The 13776-nt window shown below is 46.7% G+C and overlaps 1 protein-coding gene across 1 annotated transcript in view; it reads left to right on the top strand.

Annotated features, from left to right (window-relative positions):
• LOC144770730 (sialic acid-binding Ig-like lectin 14) overlaps positions 1-13776 on the top strand; it is a 167602-nt gene that overhangs the window by 38627 nt on the left and 115199 nt on the right. The window contains exons 3-4 of the mRNA XM_078655467.1: positions 7487-7849; positions 12927-13229. Of these exons, the coding sequence (XP_078511593.1) occupies positions 7487-7849; positions 12927-13229 (666 nt within the window). The remainder of the gene's footprint in view (positions 1-7486; positions 7850-12926; positions 13230-13776) is intronic.

Raw genomic sequence — 13776 nt, forward strand, 5'->3', positions numbered from 1 at the left:
ACTCTTGTGTGGCTGGGGTGCAGGATGTGGGGATGAGCCTGTGCTGTCCCAAAGTGTCATTCTGCCTTTGAAGACCAGTTTGGTCACTCACCTCTATCCTTTCTTCTGCTTCTGCAGTTTCAGTTCTCCTCCCAAAGGAATTCCATTGACTCTCTAGCAGGCTATTTCACACCACATTAAGATAGCCTGGGTCAGCCTGGCAGAGGCTAGCCAATCAGGGGAGAGCAGCTGGAAGGCTGGGTTTTGTCTCACAGAAAATAACGTTTTATAACATATCTGTAATTGTTATTATAAATCTAACTGTGGAAAGTTGTTGGTTTTATCATAAATATCATTTTAAGTCTGTGACTGAAATTTTTTGCTTGTTCCTATCAATATTTATATTTAAATAACATATTCCAGTGTTAGCTTATGTAGCTAATTATCTACAATGGCGAAAAACTAAATTGGCATATTTTATAATTGACATATTTTATAATGTCCCTGCTTATAGTTGCAAAGCTCCTTACCCAAGGGGAACCTAGGGGAGACCTTAGGGGTGACTTATGGGTAAATATAAGGTATATTACTACTTTGGAAGTACTTTTAATTCCAAAGTCTAATTTATATATAATTTACATTTAAAGTCAGTCTGCAAAGCAGAGCTGACTGTAAAATGACAGCAGGCAACACAGCAGTGCACACCCTAGTGCAGGAATCTACTGGGCCTCTAACCCTTCCTGCCCTATTATACACTAGGAACTTACAGGTAGTTTTAATCCCCCCTTTCCTCATTACATACTAGGAAGTTACAGGTGTCTGTCAGTACCAAATGTAATACCTAATTACCATGTACTTTTACTCAGAGCACAGGCCCTGGGTCTGGTAGCAGAGCCCAGGGCACAGTCAGAGTTAGAAAACCAGCACCTAGTAGTCACAATGGGGGCAGAAAGTGTAGGAACATTGCAAACATGTCATGATTTCTCACACTCTTCTCAGCACTCCTCTCCATTTGGCTCTATTATTCCTGTTTCTCTTTCTTACTTCATTTGATCCCTTTTCCATTGTCCAGCATTTCTTGTTCTTTTTCTCCAATCCCAAGTGTTATCGCCTCTCCAAAGGCCTCAATCCAGATGTCCAGATACTGCAACCGTTACACATATGTACTTCTGATGCACTTTTTCTTTGTAGTGGTGATGCTTGCAGAACTCAGCCTCCACACAGGTCTTCTGATACCGCTCAGTTTTTAAATCCATCATTCTTCCCATTTGAGAAGAGGGACTTTTCTATGTGAAGTTTGTTTTTTTTACTTTTGGAAATGGAAAAGATTCCCTATGCTATGACAAAAAATTTAAAAATATGACAAATATGAACACTGCACACATTGCATTGTCGATGCTCCTTATTTCTGCTTTTAAATACCCATTGCTAGTGGATCTTTGCACGCTGCTATTTTGGAGTCTACATCCTAGAACGTCAAACTACAAAATACAAAGGGATATTGATTAAAGGCTACTGGCTAAGTGTGTTACACTTACAATTAATTGAAGCAAATGTATGCTGCAATAGTCGGATATTGGATTTTACATTTTGTGATTCTGGACTTTTGAAGGAGGTCAACTGGCTCATTGAGTCTCAGGTCAAAAGGATCTGAATTACATCTCACAATTCTCTATCCCCAGCTTGTTCCTCTTCTTGGAATACCTCTGATTAATTGCCCATCGTGCAAAAAGCCTGCCACTGACTGTGGTCAAGTTGGTGTGCTGTTTACCCATCTGCTATACATGGTGTACATCACTGTCAGGAACATATGACATGCAGCTACATCAGTTTCAAATGCATTGTGTTGATTTGCAAAGTATTTTGAAGTAGAATATGCTATTGATTCTGGTAGTGACTTTTCACGTTTTTAATGCACAAGGCCTTGATTATAGTGCACAGAGAGACTCTTCATTGCTGTACACAGGGAAAAAACATCAGATGGAACATTGCTTTCTTCTAATGACGACCAATGATCACCTAACTCCTAATTATTTATCCACAAAGAAACTCAACTAAATTCATGGAACGGTTTCCTGTAAGCACAACATTAAAACCAATAACCAATCAACACTGGACTTACCACCACAATTGTGTTTGCAGAGAACTGTGCTGCACAACTTGAAGGCCTTCTTTGCCTCATCAGCAGTAGTAAGCGCTAAATAACTGCAATTAAAATTGTGCAGTTTATGAATATGCAAAGTGGTACTAGAGGACTATACTACACATGAATATGTGATGTTACAACGTGATCAAAATGATCACGGTATGTAACATCTCAGTTTTGACAACGCAAGCCGTTATAACGACTTGCGCTGGAGGGCGCTGTACTTAGGAGTAGTAAGATTTGCTATTCCAACACTAGTCTACGTACAGTAGGGAAGGTGTTGGAATAGTAAATCTTACTATTCCTAGGTTATAGCGCCCTCCAGTGCAAGTCGATGTAACGCTTGCGTTGTAATGCCAGCGTTCTAAATATATTGCAGTGTAATGACCTCGATGTAAAGGATGTTTCCCACTACCCACACCGGCTAATGCCATTGGGAATTGCCCCAGTGGGGTTGTAAAATCCCTTTCACTGTGCCCCTGATCCTTCCTGATGTTGAGTTTTATCACTCAAACCCAGAAAAGAAATGAATACTCTTCTCTGATTGACTGATTGATTGATTAATTGATTGATTGATTGATTGCCAAAAAGAGTGGATGGTGGCCAAGAAGATGTCTGTTATTCAGTTGTTTTATTTGTGAGTAGAAATTAACTGTATAAGTGTTGAAAATTACATAATGACTTCAAAATGATTGTCTAGTGCCAAACAAGATGTGTATTTGTAAAGTGTTAGTTCGCCTCTTGGGTAGGAATTTTTTGTTAGCCTACTGAACGGCACTTATTTCATTTACCTCGGAAGGCTGAAAGGCTGAGTGGAAAAAACAGGATTTAAACTTGGAATCATGAAGTCAAATACATAATCCTGCAGTGGATGCATTACTCCACTGAAGCCATTCAATCAATCAATCAATCAATCAATCAATCAATCAGAACATTTGTAAAGTGCACTACTCACCCGTGAGGGTCTCATTGCGCTGGGGGGGTGGGGTGCTGCTACTGCTCGAATAGTCAGGTCTTGAGTAGCCTCCTGAAGGTTGGTAGGTCCTGGGTCTGCCATAGGAGGATGGGGAGGGAGTTCTAGGTCTTGGCAGCGAGGTGGGAGAACGATCTGCTGCCAGTGGTTGCTCTTCGGAAGCGGGGGACGGTGGCGAGGGCGAGGTCGGCAGAGCGGAGCTGGTGGTTCGGGGTGTAGAAGGTGAGTCGTCTCTTGAGGTATGCTGGTCCGGTGTTGTGGAGTGCCTTGTGTGCGTAGGTGAGGAGCTTGAAGGTGATCCTCTTGCTGACGGGAAGCAAGTGCAGGTTTCTCATGTGGAGTGTGATGTGGCTCTGGCGAGGGATGTCGAGGATCAGGCGTGCAGAGGCGTTCTGTTTGCGTTATAGTCGTTTCAGGAGTTTGGCCGGGGTTCCTGCGTAGAGGGCGTTTCCGTAGTCCAGCCTGCTGCTGACGAGGGCCTGGGTGACCATTTTTCTAGTTTCGGTTGGGATCAATCTGTAGATCTTGCGGAGTATGTGGAGGGTTTTGAAGCAGGAGTACGAGATTGCATAGACTTGCTTGGCCATGGAGAGTGTTGAATTGAAATTAAATCCCAGGTTGCGTGCATGGTCGGTGGGTGTCGGTGCAGCTCCCCATGCGGTCGGCCACCAGGAGTCGTCCCAGGCTGAGGGGGTGGAGCTGAGGATGAGGCCCTCCGTCTTGTCTGAGTTCAGCTTCAGATGGCTGTTCTTCATCCACTCAGCAACGGCTTTCATTCCTTTGTGGAGGGTGGTTTTTGCGGTGAGTGAGTCCTTGGTGAAGGAGAGGATCAGCTGGGTGTCATCAGTGTAAGAGATGATGTTGAGGTCGTGCAGTTGGGTGACATGGGCGAGCGGTGCCGTGTAGACGTTGAACAATGTCGGCCTGAGGGTTGATCCTTGGGGTATGCCGCAGATGATCCCGGAGGCTTCGGAACAGAAAAGGGGGAGGCGGACGCTCTGGGTTCTGCCAGAGAGAGGAAGGAGGTGGTCCATTCCAGAGCCTTGTCTTGGATCCTGCGTTGTGGAGGCATGTGTATAGGGTGCGGTGGAAGACAGGGTCGAAGGCGGCTGATAGGTCCAGGAGGATGAGGGCCGCGGTTTCACCGTTGTCCAGCTGGACCCTGATGTCATCGGTGGTGGCGATAAGAGCAGTTTTGGTACTGTGGTTGCTGCGGAACCCGGACTGGGATGGGTCCAGGAAGCTGTTCTTAGCTCTCTGTAGGCGGTCTTCTTGATGACCTTCGCCTGGAATGGGAGCAGGGAGATGGGCCGGAAGTTCTTGAGGTCCCTCGGATCCGTCTTGGGTTTCTTGACGGAGAGTCGTAATGGATGGTGTTCATGATTTGGACCGTGTTGTCGTCGTTTATGTTGGTCCAGGTGAGCAGGGGATCCATGTGGGTGGTGGCCGTGGGGTCTGAGATGTCAGTCGCTGTTGGGCGGTCATGTTGTTGAAGCTGTTGTGGATGTCTGCGATCTTGTGATGGAAGAAGTTGGCAAGGGAGTCGCACATGTCTTGCGTTGGTGGGATGTCACTGGTGTTGGAGCTGGGGTTGGAGAGTTTCTTCACAAAGTTAAAGAGCTCTTAGATATTGTGTGCGTTGTTGTAGAGACGGTCCTTGAAGGCTGCCCTTTTGGCGGATCTGATGAGGTGCTGGTGTCTGCAGATGGCGTTTTTGTGGGCTGTGTAGCTCTGTGGTGTTTGTTTGCGGTGCCATTTCTTCTCTAAGTATCGGCAGGTTTACTTGGAGGCTTGGTGGTCTGCAGTGAACCAGCTGGTATTCTTTGTTAGTGCTCCTGTTAGAGGGTTTCTTGATCTGGGCGAGAGTGTTGGCACAGTCGTCGTTCCAACGCCTGAGGTTGCTGGCGGCGGTGTCGGTGGGGTCGCTGTGTGGGCTTCGGGCGAGGGTGGTGTTTAGCTGGTCTTCTGTGATTTTGCTCCAGCTGCGGCAGAAGAGCTGTTGGATGTGGTGGTGCGTGGTGGATTTCCGGAAGGTGAAGCGGATGCAGCGATGGTCGGTCCAGTGGAGTTCAGTGGTGTGGCTGAAGGAGACGTGGGAGCTTGCGAAGAAGATGGGGTCAAGCGTGTGGCCTGCAGAGTGGGTGGGCGTTGTGGCAAGCTGTCTGAGTCCAAGGTTGGCGAGGTGGCCAACCAGGGTGTTGTTCTCAAGGTGGAATTTCAGGTCTAGGAGGAGGATGTAGTCTGTGGAGGTGAGGGCGTGCGTGCTGATGAAATCGGCGATGGATTCATTGAACTGAGGCTGGGCTCCGGGGGATATGTAGATTAGAGTTCCTCTGAGGGTGGTGTTGTGATCAGTGTGCATCTGGAAGTGCAGGTGTTTGGCGGTGCTGAAAGTGCCGTTGGTGCTAGTTGAGACCCTGAGGATGTTTTTGTGGATGATGGTGATTCCACCTCCTACTCCGTTGGTGCGGTCTCTGCGGGTGATCTTGTAGCTGTAGGATGTGTCGAGCAGGTCTCAGAGTTCGACGGTGGGTTTGCGTGCGGGGACTGTGTTTAGTAGTATGGTTGTTGCGTCCTGTCACGGTGGGCGGTTTGGAGGCTCGGAGTCTGGTGAAGCTGCAGCTCTGGCAGGCGAAGGGTCCTTTGTTGTGCTTTGGGGCAGCCAGGAAGCAGGTGTGTGGTTGTCCGGTGTTGAGTGCATGGAGGGTGCTGGCGGCGTAGTGCAGTTGTTGGTGTGCTGTTTGAGGGGACCAGGGGGTCTGGCGCTGGGTGCGGTCCAGAAGCGGACGGGTGCAGACGGGCTTGCCTAAGGCGCGCGTTTGGCACACCAGCGGTTCGCCTGCTTCGCGGCCACCATATAAGGGGAGGTGGGAGGGAGGAGCAGCTGAGAGGCTGGAGCGAGGTGGCAAATGGGCGAGCAGGGGGGCGGGGGCGCAGGGGACGCCTCAGAGGGAAAACAAGAGGGTAGAGCGGGCGGAGGATACAGAAGTCAAAAAGGGCACAACAACAGTACAATAGTACCAAAAAAGGAATAATGGGGAAATACAGCCGAATACAATACAAGGGCAGAGTGCACAATTACAGTAAGACAGACAGGGAAAAAAGGGGCAGAGCCTGCACAAGGGGCTTACGGTCTGCCACTGGCTACCAGGGATGAGGCGCAGGTTGTAGCCTGCGGGTGGAGGAGGGCCTTGAACTTCCAGCAGCAGCAGCGGGCTCACAGGCACACAGACACACAGGTGGTGCTGTGCGTTGTGGGGAGCGACCGGCCAGGAGACAGGGTCTAATTAGACCTGATTCATGGCTGCGGGTTTGAATTAACATTGTTTGACTGAGAATATTAACAAATGCAAGTGGATACCAAAATACTTGTGCTTAGCAGCTGTGCCCAAGGAGGCGCAAGTTTTAGTTTTCTGACTAATGTGCTGCGTGAAGCTGCAATGTCTGGTACCCTTGACTGATGCAGCAGTGCTGACAAATATAGAGCTTTTCTTTGGTTTATCACTCCTCCAGGGGGGAGGAGTCAGTTATGACAAATCTGTTCTTTTCTTGAGCCTTCCATCTATGACCATGTCATTTTACAGTATTGTTGAAAATATAAACTTCCTTAATGAGCGATGGTAAGTTGCGCTATAATGCTGTGAAGGTGGTGAGTGTTCTGTGTGCTCGGGGAGTAGGTGGCCCGAGAAAAAGCCTGTCATCTCTTGTGAGAATGCTTATATCATCTTACCTGTCTACTGGGATTGGATAAAGCAGACCCGTTCGTGCCTGCAGAGTGTTGAACCTACTTCATTGTTGATGCCCTGGTAAAGTTACCAGATGACTCCATCATAATAGGGACACCTTGAACCTAGAAAGTTCTTGATCTAGCAATAGAAGGGAGAGTAGGTGACATGTATGTATGTATGTATGTATGTGAGATTTCTATAGCATACACCTAGCCAAACAGCAGCAGAGCACTGTACAGGGTCAAAGACAAGCATAATATCAATTTGTTATAAAAGCGGGAGCTTTTTTGTTGATGGTCAATGTATTATGGTGTTGTGTTCTTTAAAGAGGGGCATCTTCAACTCTTTCTTGAACTGGAGCATCCTTTTGGGGAGTTTCTGATGGATACAGGTATGTTGTTCCACATGTTTGTGGATTGGGTGCTTGCATACTTCTCTTGTGCACCCCTTGCCACAGAGAACATCTTAAATATTCCTGTCATTTTAGTCGTTGCTTGCCAGAGCTCATGGCTTTGCATTTAATAGGATGCATAGATCTGTTAATTGAAAAGGTTGAACTGGCGAAGGTGACGCTCATAACTTGGAACCACGTGGAAGGTCTCACTTGGTATAATTTGTAGAGGGTTGCTCTAATTTACTTGTTTTTCTACTGTTTTGCAGCCTTCTTCTTTTCGGTCTCAGTGGCTGACGAATGGGCCATCACTGTACCACAACAAATCACCGCCTTCAAACACTCCTGCCTCGTCATACCCTGCACCTTCGATTATCCTGAGAATGTAGATGAGAGGCAGAAAAATCTTATCTGGTACAGGGGAGAAGATGTTGCTTTTGACAGCAGGAACCCAAATGAAGCATCAGGAACTTCTCTGGTTGGAAGCCACAGAAGCAAGAATTGCTCCCTCCTGATTAGAAATGTGACTGAGATGGACACTGGCAGAACTAAGCAATGGATGTTTCGAGCCGAATTTGACAATACAAATAAATATTCATTCTACAATCATGAAGTGACCATTAACTTGGAAAGTAAGTATTCTTTGGTGCTCTTACTTTGCATGGGATAAAATCTGTTTTGGTGACCACTGTAGGTTTTTTCTTTTTGGGACATGACACTGCTGATCAATTTAGTTCAATATGTTTTAGCACAGATCCGAATATTCCATACTGAAGATTAAACCACATCTTTCATCACAATATACCCAATAATGAAATGACACATTTTACTTCTGCTGTATAATGAAATTACACATTTCACTTCTATTCTTTATAATAATATTGCACAATCCACTTCTACTATAATAATGATATTACAGATTTAATTTCTACTCTCATAACAATATTGCACATTTGACTGCTACTCACCAGCGACGGCCTCCACAAACGAAAGTAGGGGGGGCGGCAGCAGGGCCCCCTATGGAGTGAGGGGGAGTGCAGCTGAGCAGTTTGCGTTGGCCGGTTTCAGCTGATTTTGTTACAGGGGCCGATATTGCCGAACCCCGGTCACAAAAACGGCCCCCCATCGGCCCAAAATTGGTCGCGACCCTACCGGCCTACCGGGGAAACTCCCAGTGCCCGCTATGGCCAGTCCGACCCTGGGTGGCAGAGGGGGAACAGGTGCGGTGGTGCAAATTTAGAGTAAAAATAATTTTTAAAAATGTACCTTTCACTGCCGCTGCCTCTAACGCTGACGGCCGCCTCGGTGCTCCTCTCCCAGCAGTCTCGGGTAAAGCACAGTCTCCCCACCCAATCCAGACGCTGCTCTCATGCATTGGTCTGCCACTCAGACACTGCTTGTGTGCCTACAGGTCTCTTCCCTCTCTCCCCTTGACGTAGGGGAAACAACCTCAGGGGTTGTCCCCTCCGCTACTGACAGCAAACCTTGGTGGACCCTGGTGGATGCCATAGAGGTCTAGAGGTGGTGCCCTCTGTGATCCCTTCCTGCTGGACGGCGGAGGCCCACGTTCTATTTTGCACCCCCCCAAGCAGTGATTTCCAAGGAGGCCCAAACTTTAAAGGGATAAATATGTCCACACTTACTCCATGCTGGAAGTTGCACGACGGTCTACGTAGAGGATGTGATCTGGCATTTCCCCCGAATCTTCTTCTCTGCTGAATTCCTAGGGGTCCTAATATCATTGGGGCCTGACCAAGACCCCACAGTACTGTTGCTGTGGTGGCCTGGGGGGGCTGTCTGCAACTGTATTATGGAGGGATGGTCCACTCCCGCCTACTGCACTCACTTTTGAACTGCTATTGAGGTGCACTGTAAGTACACTGCTGGAACTAGTGGCCCCTTCACCCTGTGACTATTACCTGGCGGAACCACAGGGTTGTGAGTGGTGCTGAGGTGTCACATACCATCGCCTATCTTTGCTGACTTCAATGCCAGTGGGTGATGGATTGCAAGAGTATCTCGCAACCGGATTTGGGTGACTGTCACGTCTAGTCCATGCCAGTCTCTGTTCCCCTTGGCCCACCTCTCACCGTGCCATGACATGCACGAAAGATGGAGACCTGAGAGAAGGAGTCGTGGAACCCGCCCCCTGAAGGTGAGATGGATATGACTGAGGAGCAGGGACGCATAACCTGTGATAAACTGTACTCCAACATGTTGGCCATTAAGGACTTGAAAGAATCACTAGAGTATAAAATTGACTCAATGGTCGTGGACTAAGGTCTCTTGCAGGCCGATCAGTGCAAACTGAGCGAAGAAACTACTGCTGCTGAACTTACCTTAGAAGGAGGTGATCTCTACCACTGTCGATCTAAAGATGACCAATGTCTTGCAGTGAATCCAGACTCTGGAGGGCAGAGTGGAGGACTCTTAAGATAGAGCCTGCAGGAACAACATTTGAGTGGTGGGCCCGCCAGAGAAAGTGGAGGATATGGACATGGTCACCTACCTAGAGAACTGGCACCGGACACAGAAGGTTTGTCCTTTTTCCTTGGGTGGAGAAGGCACATAGGGTGCCTGCCCACCCGCCACCCCTGTGTGGCACTCACAAGCCTGTGGTGGAGCACCTTCTCCACTTTAGGGATCAAGACCACATTTTCTGCAGCAACAGAGAGTTGGGAGAACTGAAGGCCGGCCATATGGCAAAGTGATGCTTTTCCCGACTTCACCATGGCATTCCAGAGACACAGAGCCTCTTTCCTGGCAGCTAAATGGACACTATTTGACATGAATATCAAATATGCCATGTTATCCCTGCACTAACTGAGGGAATACATTATTTACGTAACCTGTTAAAGTGTGGGAATGGCTGTATATGGCACCAGAGGAGCAGGGGGGAGGCACTGGCTGGACCCGCACATGTCCTCAGCACAAACTGTGAATAGAGGTGTGCCATTCCCAGAACGGGTGCAACAGGATTGCCGGAGTGCAGTGGAGATGGGTGCCAAGTTCTAAAAACTCTTCCTCAGAGTGGTCCATGTGAGAAGATGAGGCAAGCTAAAGTGAGCAGGACAAGGCTCTGAATCTGATTGCTTGAAAACTGATCAGAGTGGCGATATCCCTCTTGTTACTCCACAAACATCTGACATAGTCCATTGATGTTATGACCAGCAGAATGTTCTCCTTTTGGGCACAGAGAAGGGATGTTGCTTTGCTGCCCTTGGGAGGGGGTGTTTGGTCTTTTTTCAGTTGATTATTTTGAATGCATGGGAATCTGGGGTTGTCTGTCTGTGCCTAACTTCAGCTTGGCTCTGGAAATTGTGGTCTCTCCTCCTGCTGTGGTATTCGTGTGGCTGTGAGCAGAGTGTACAGATATCCAATGTGGTGTTTTATGTCCTGGAGTGTGAGAGGCTTGAATAGTTTGTCTAAACACTACAAAGTGTTGGCATTGCTGAAATGCAGGGGTGTGCATGTGACGCTGTTGCGAGAAACCCACCTGGATGCTAAAGGGGTGCAGCCCTGTGCAACTGATGTGGATGTCAGAGGATGTATAACAAATTCTCGTGTTTTGCCAGAGGAACACTGATATGGGGAAAACAGGGCATCCCCTTTCAGGCCACCAGTACCATGACAGGTACAGATTAGCACTATTCAGTGCTTCTAGGCACACTAGATGGGCAAGGCATCTCCTTTATCAATGTCTACACCCTTAAAGTTGATCAACCTGCATTTTTTGATGCTCATTAGCAAGTTTTGGTTCGCTAGCTGCCGCAGATGCCCATTATGGGTGGGACTTTAATTGTGTGGGGGATATTGACCTGGTCCATTCCCACCCACCACTTATTGACTCTCCAGCAATAAACCTGGCTAGGAAGTTCTCTTCCTGGCAGTGCCAATGGGAGTTAATAGACGGCTGGTACCACTGCCAACCACAATCACGGAATCCTTTCTTCCATTCAGTGCGTTTTGACGCATTTTCATGCTCACAGCATATGTTGGGCACTTTGGCGGACATTGAATATTTAGATAGGACCATATCCAACCATAATCCCTTATTGTTATCCTTAAAATGGGAAAGAACTCTCACCTGCATACCCAGTTGGTGGCTTAAGATCACCAACTTGGAGGACCCGCCCTTCTGCAAGATAACTGGCAAGAGGATTCAAACATACTTTAATGAAAATTCAGGCTACGCCTCGTCCCTACTTGTGCAGTGTATCTAATTATTTAATGTGGTCATCTGAGGGCAATGCGGATGCGACGCACTCTTCACCACATTATTACCACTGATGAGCAGGCTAGTAGGGAGCTGGAGAGTGAACGGACGGAGAGGCCGGAGCTGCAATGAGACCTTCTGGAGGCGAAAGAGAAAGTGGCAGAGCACATAGAAAGCCTGCAGGTCAAAGAAAAGGGCGGGTGATATAATTTCATGTAGTAGACATAGCACCAGTTACTTTGAGTCTGAATTGACGCATCCCAGAAAACCTCCCTGGGTAGCCAGTGACTGCTCGTCATCGCTAACAGTGTGAAACGCTTAAGGGACCGTACTCGGCCCACTTTGCAGAGCCATAGTAGAAGAGACCTTGGGACATCAGATGCAGACTACACCGGACCTCTATGGTTGAGGCCCAAGCCCATGATTGCCCACCGTGCCTCCTAAATAGCTTCTGATGATTGCATATATTTCCTGGCCTTCTTTCCTTAGGTTTTTAACCCGCTATTGCTTCTTGTTCTACCTCACACTTACTGCCTCTGTCATCTCTTTTTCTCCCCCTGCTGTGCGCTTTATTTCTACCATATTTGTTTTACAGCCACTATCTCCTTTACTCACTGATACTTCTTACAGGGGAGGGGTGTTCTATTAACAAAGGCATTTTGGTGTACATAAAGGAGTAATACTCTAGTATTGTTTTACATATTCTTACATGCCTTTGTTAACTTGCCCCAAATTCTAAAATTGGAAAATACAACAAATAGATTAGACTGTGCCATCTTTGCATGCAAGAGCTCGAGTTGGACCATTTCCTGCACTCATAAATGCTCTTGTGTTTTGGTCTCTAACTGTGTATAACTAAAATATTCGAAGTAGTCTCTGGGTACAGTAAACAACATTACCTACTTACCAAAGCAGTTCATTCTTGGAATCAGACTCACCATCACATTCTGCGACAGATTTATTTTTGTTGAAAACCTAAAAGGGGGCTTCTTTCTACAAACCCTCATTATACTACAGGGGCATGTTCAGGTAAATGTACTACCACAATTTGCTACTTTGTCTGGGGAAGTGGATGAATGGAACATAATTATAGAACCATTCCCAATGGGGAATATTGAATTAATTGGTTCAGCTTCCCTGTTCCTGGAAACAGTTTGCATCCAAATTGTGATTAGGGTCTGACTTGAAGCGACAGCCTTATGTGTGACTTTAAGCCAAGTTAAGATGCAGCAGTGTTTGATTCTAGTCCCCAACTTTGAAGTGCATCTCACTGATGTTCTAGAATCCCTTTATTATATGATATTTTGAACAGTATGACAGTGTCCTTATGGTTTCAACCCTGTTGCTGCAGATGACATTTGTTAATATCACAAGAGGAAAGTATGCTTACTTATTATTTAGAATGATCTATTATTAATTTAATCAGCATAGAATTATTGTTTAGATAGTATTCACTGTTTTGCAACACTAACTCTACAATTGTTTAAATCCAGTCAATCCGCCCGACCCAGAATTGTATGGTTACAGAGATGAAATCACAGAAGGAGAAACTGTGACTCTAGAGTGCAAAACCACTCACAACTGCAACATACATCCACCAACAATCACCTGGAGCCCTGAGTATGGAAGAGTCAACGTGGAGCACAAGGACCTTAAAGAAGGGAAATGGGAAGTAACTTCAAGACACACATTTACTGCCTCTCACCATCTCCATGGGAGACACGTGACCTGCAGTGTGCAGTATGTACCGGGAATGGAATCGAAGACGAAAAAGACTCCCCGCTTCAATGTGCTATGTAAGTATTTTGATGACCACCTAAGCTACAGTGTTGGGTTGAAGGCACTGAAACTAATACTATATCACAGCAAAAGAGCGTTGTAGGGCGTTATCGGGCTCACGCCTGCCCTTATTTACGTATACCTGTTACGATATCCTCTTGGCTATGCTATCTGCCTACTTGGCTATTAAGCGAGTTGTTATGAAGGATCTAGGTTGGTCCCAATTAGCTAAGCAGTACTAGGTATATAATATTCCGGCCTCCCACAAGTGGATTTTTGTGTCACTTTTGCATGTTGTGCCGATTGAATGGTTTAAAAAAAATAATCACCTCATCACTCTTTTTGATTATTGTCTTGGATTGCTATATATGCTTTTTAATGAAAATCCTAGGTTGGCCATACCCTGGCTTCCCAGAGTGAAAAGCTGAGACGGCCCTCACCCCTTGTTTACTAATGTATAAACAATACCATGTTTCTACTTTCTTTTATCCATAGGTTTTTTCCACCTAATGACACAAGTGGAGGGGTAGGTACTCTCTTCATTTGTTATATCTATGCATCCTC

This window comes from Lissotriton helveticus, chromosome 7 (genome assembly GCF_964261635.1).
Source record: "Lissotriton helveticus chromosome 7, aLisHel1.1, whole genome shotgun sequence".
Lineage (NCBI taxonomy): Eukaryota > Metazoa > Chordata > Amphibia > Caudata > Salamandridae > Lissotriton > Lissotriton helveticus.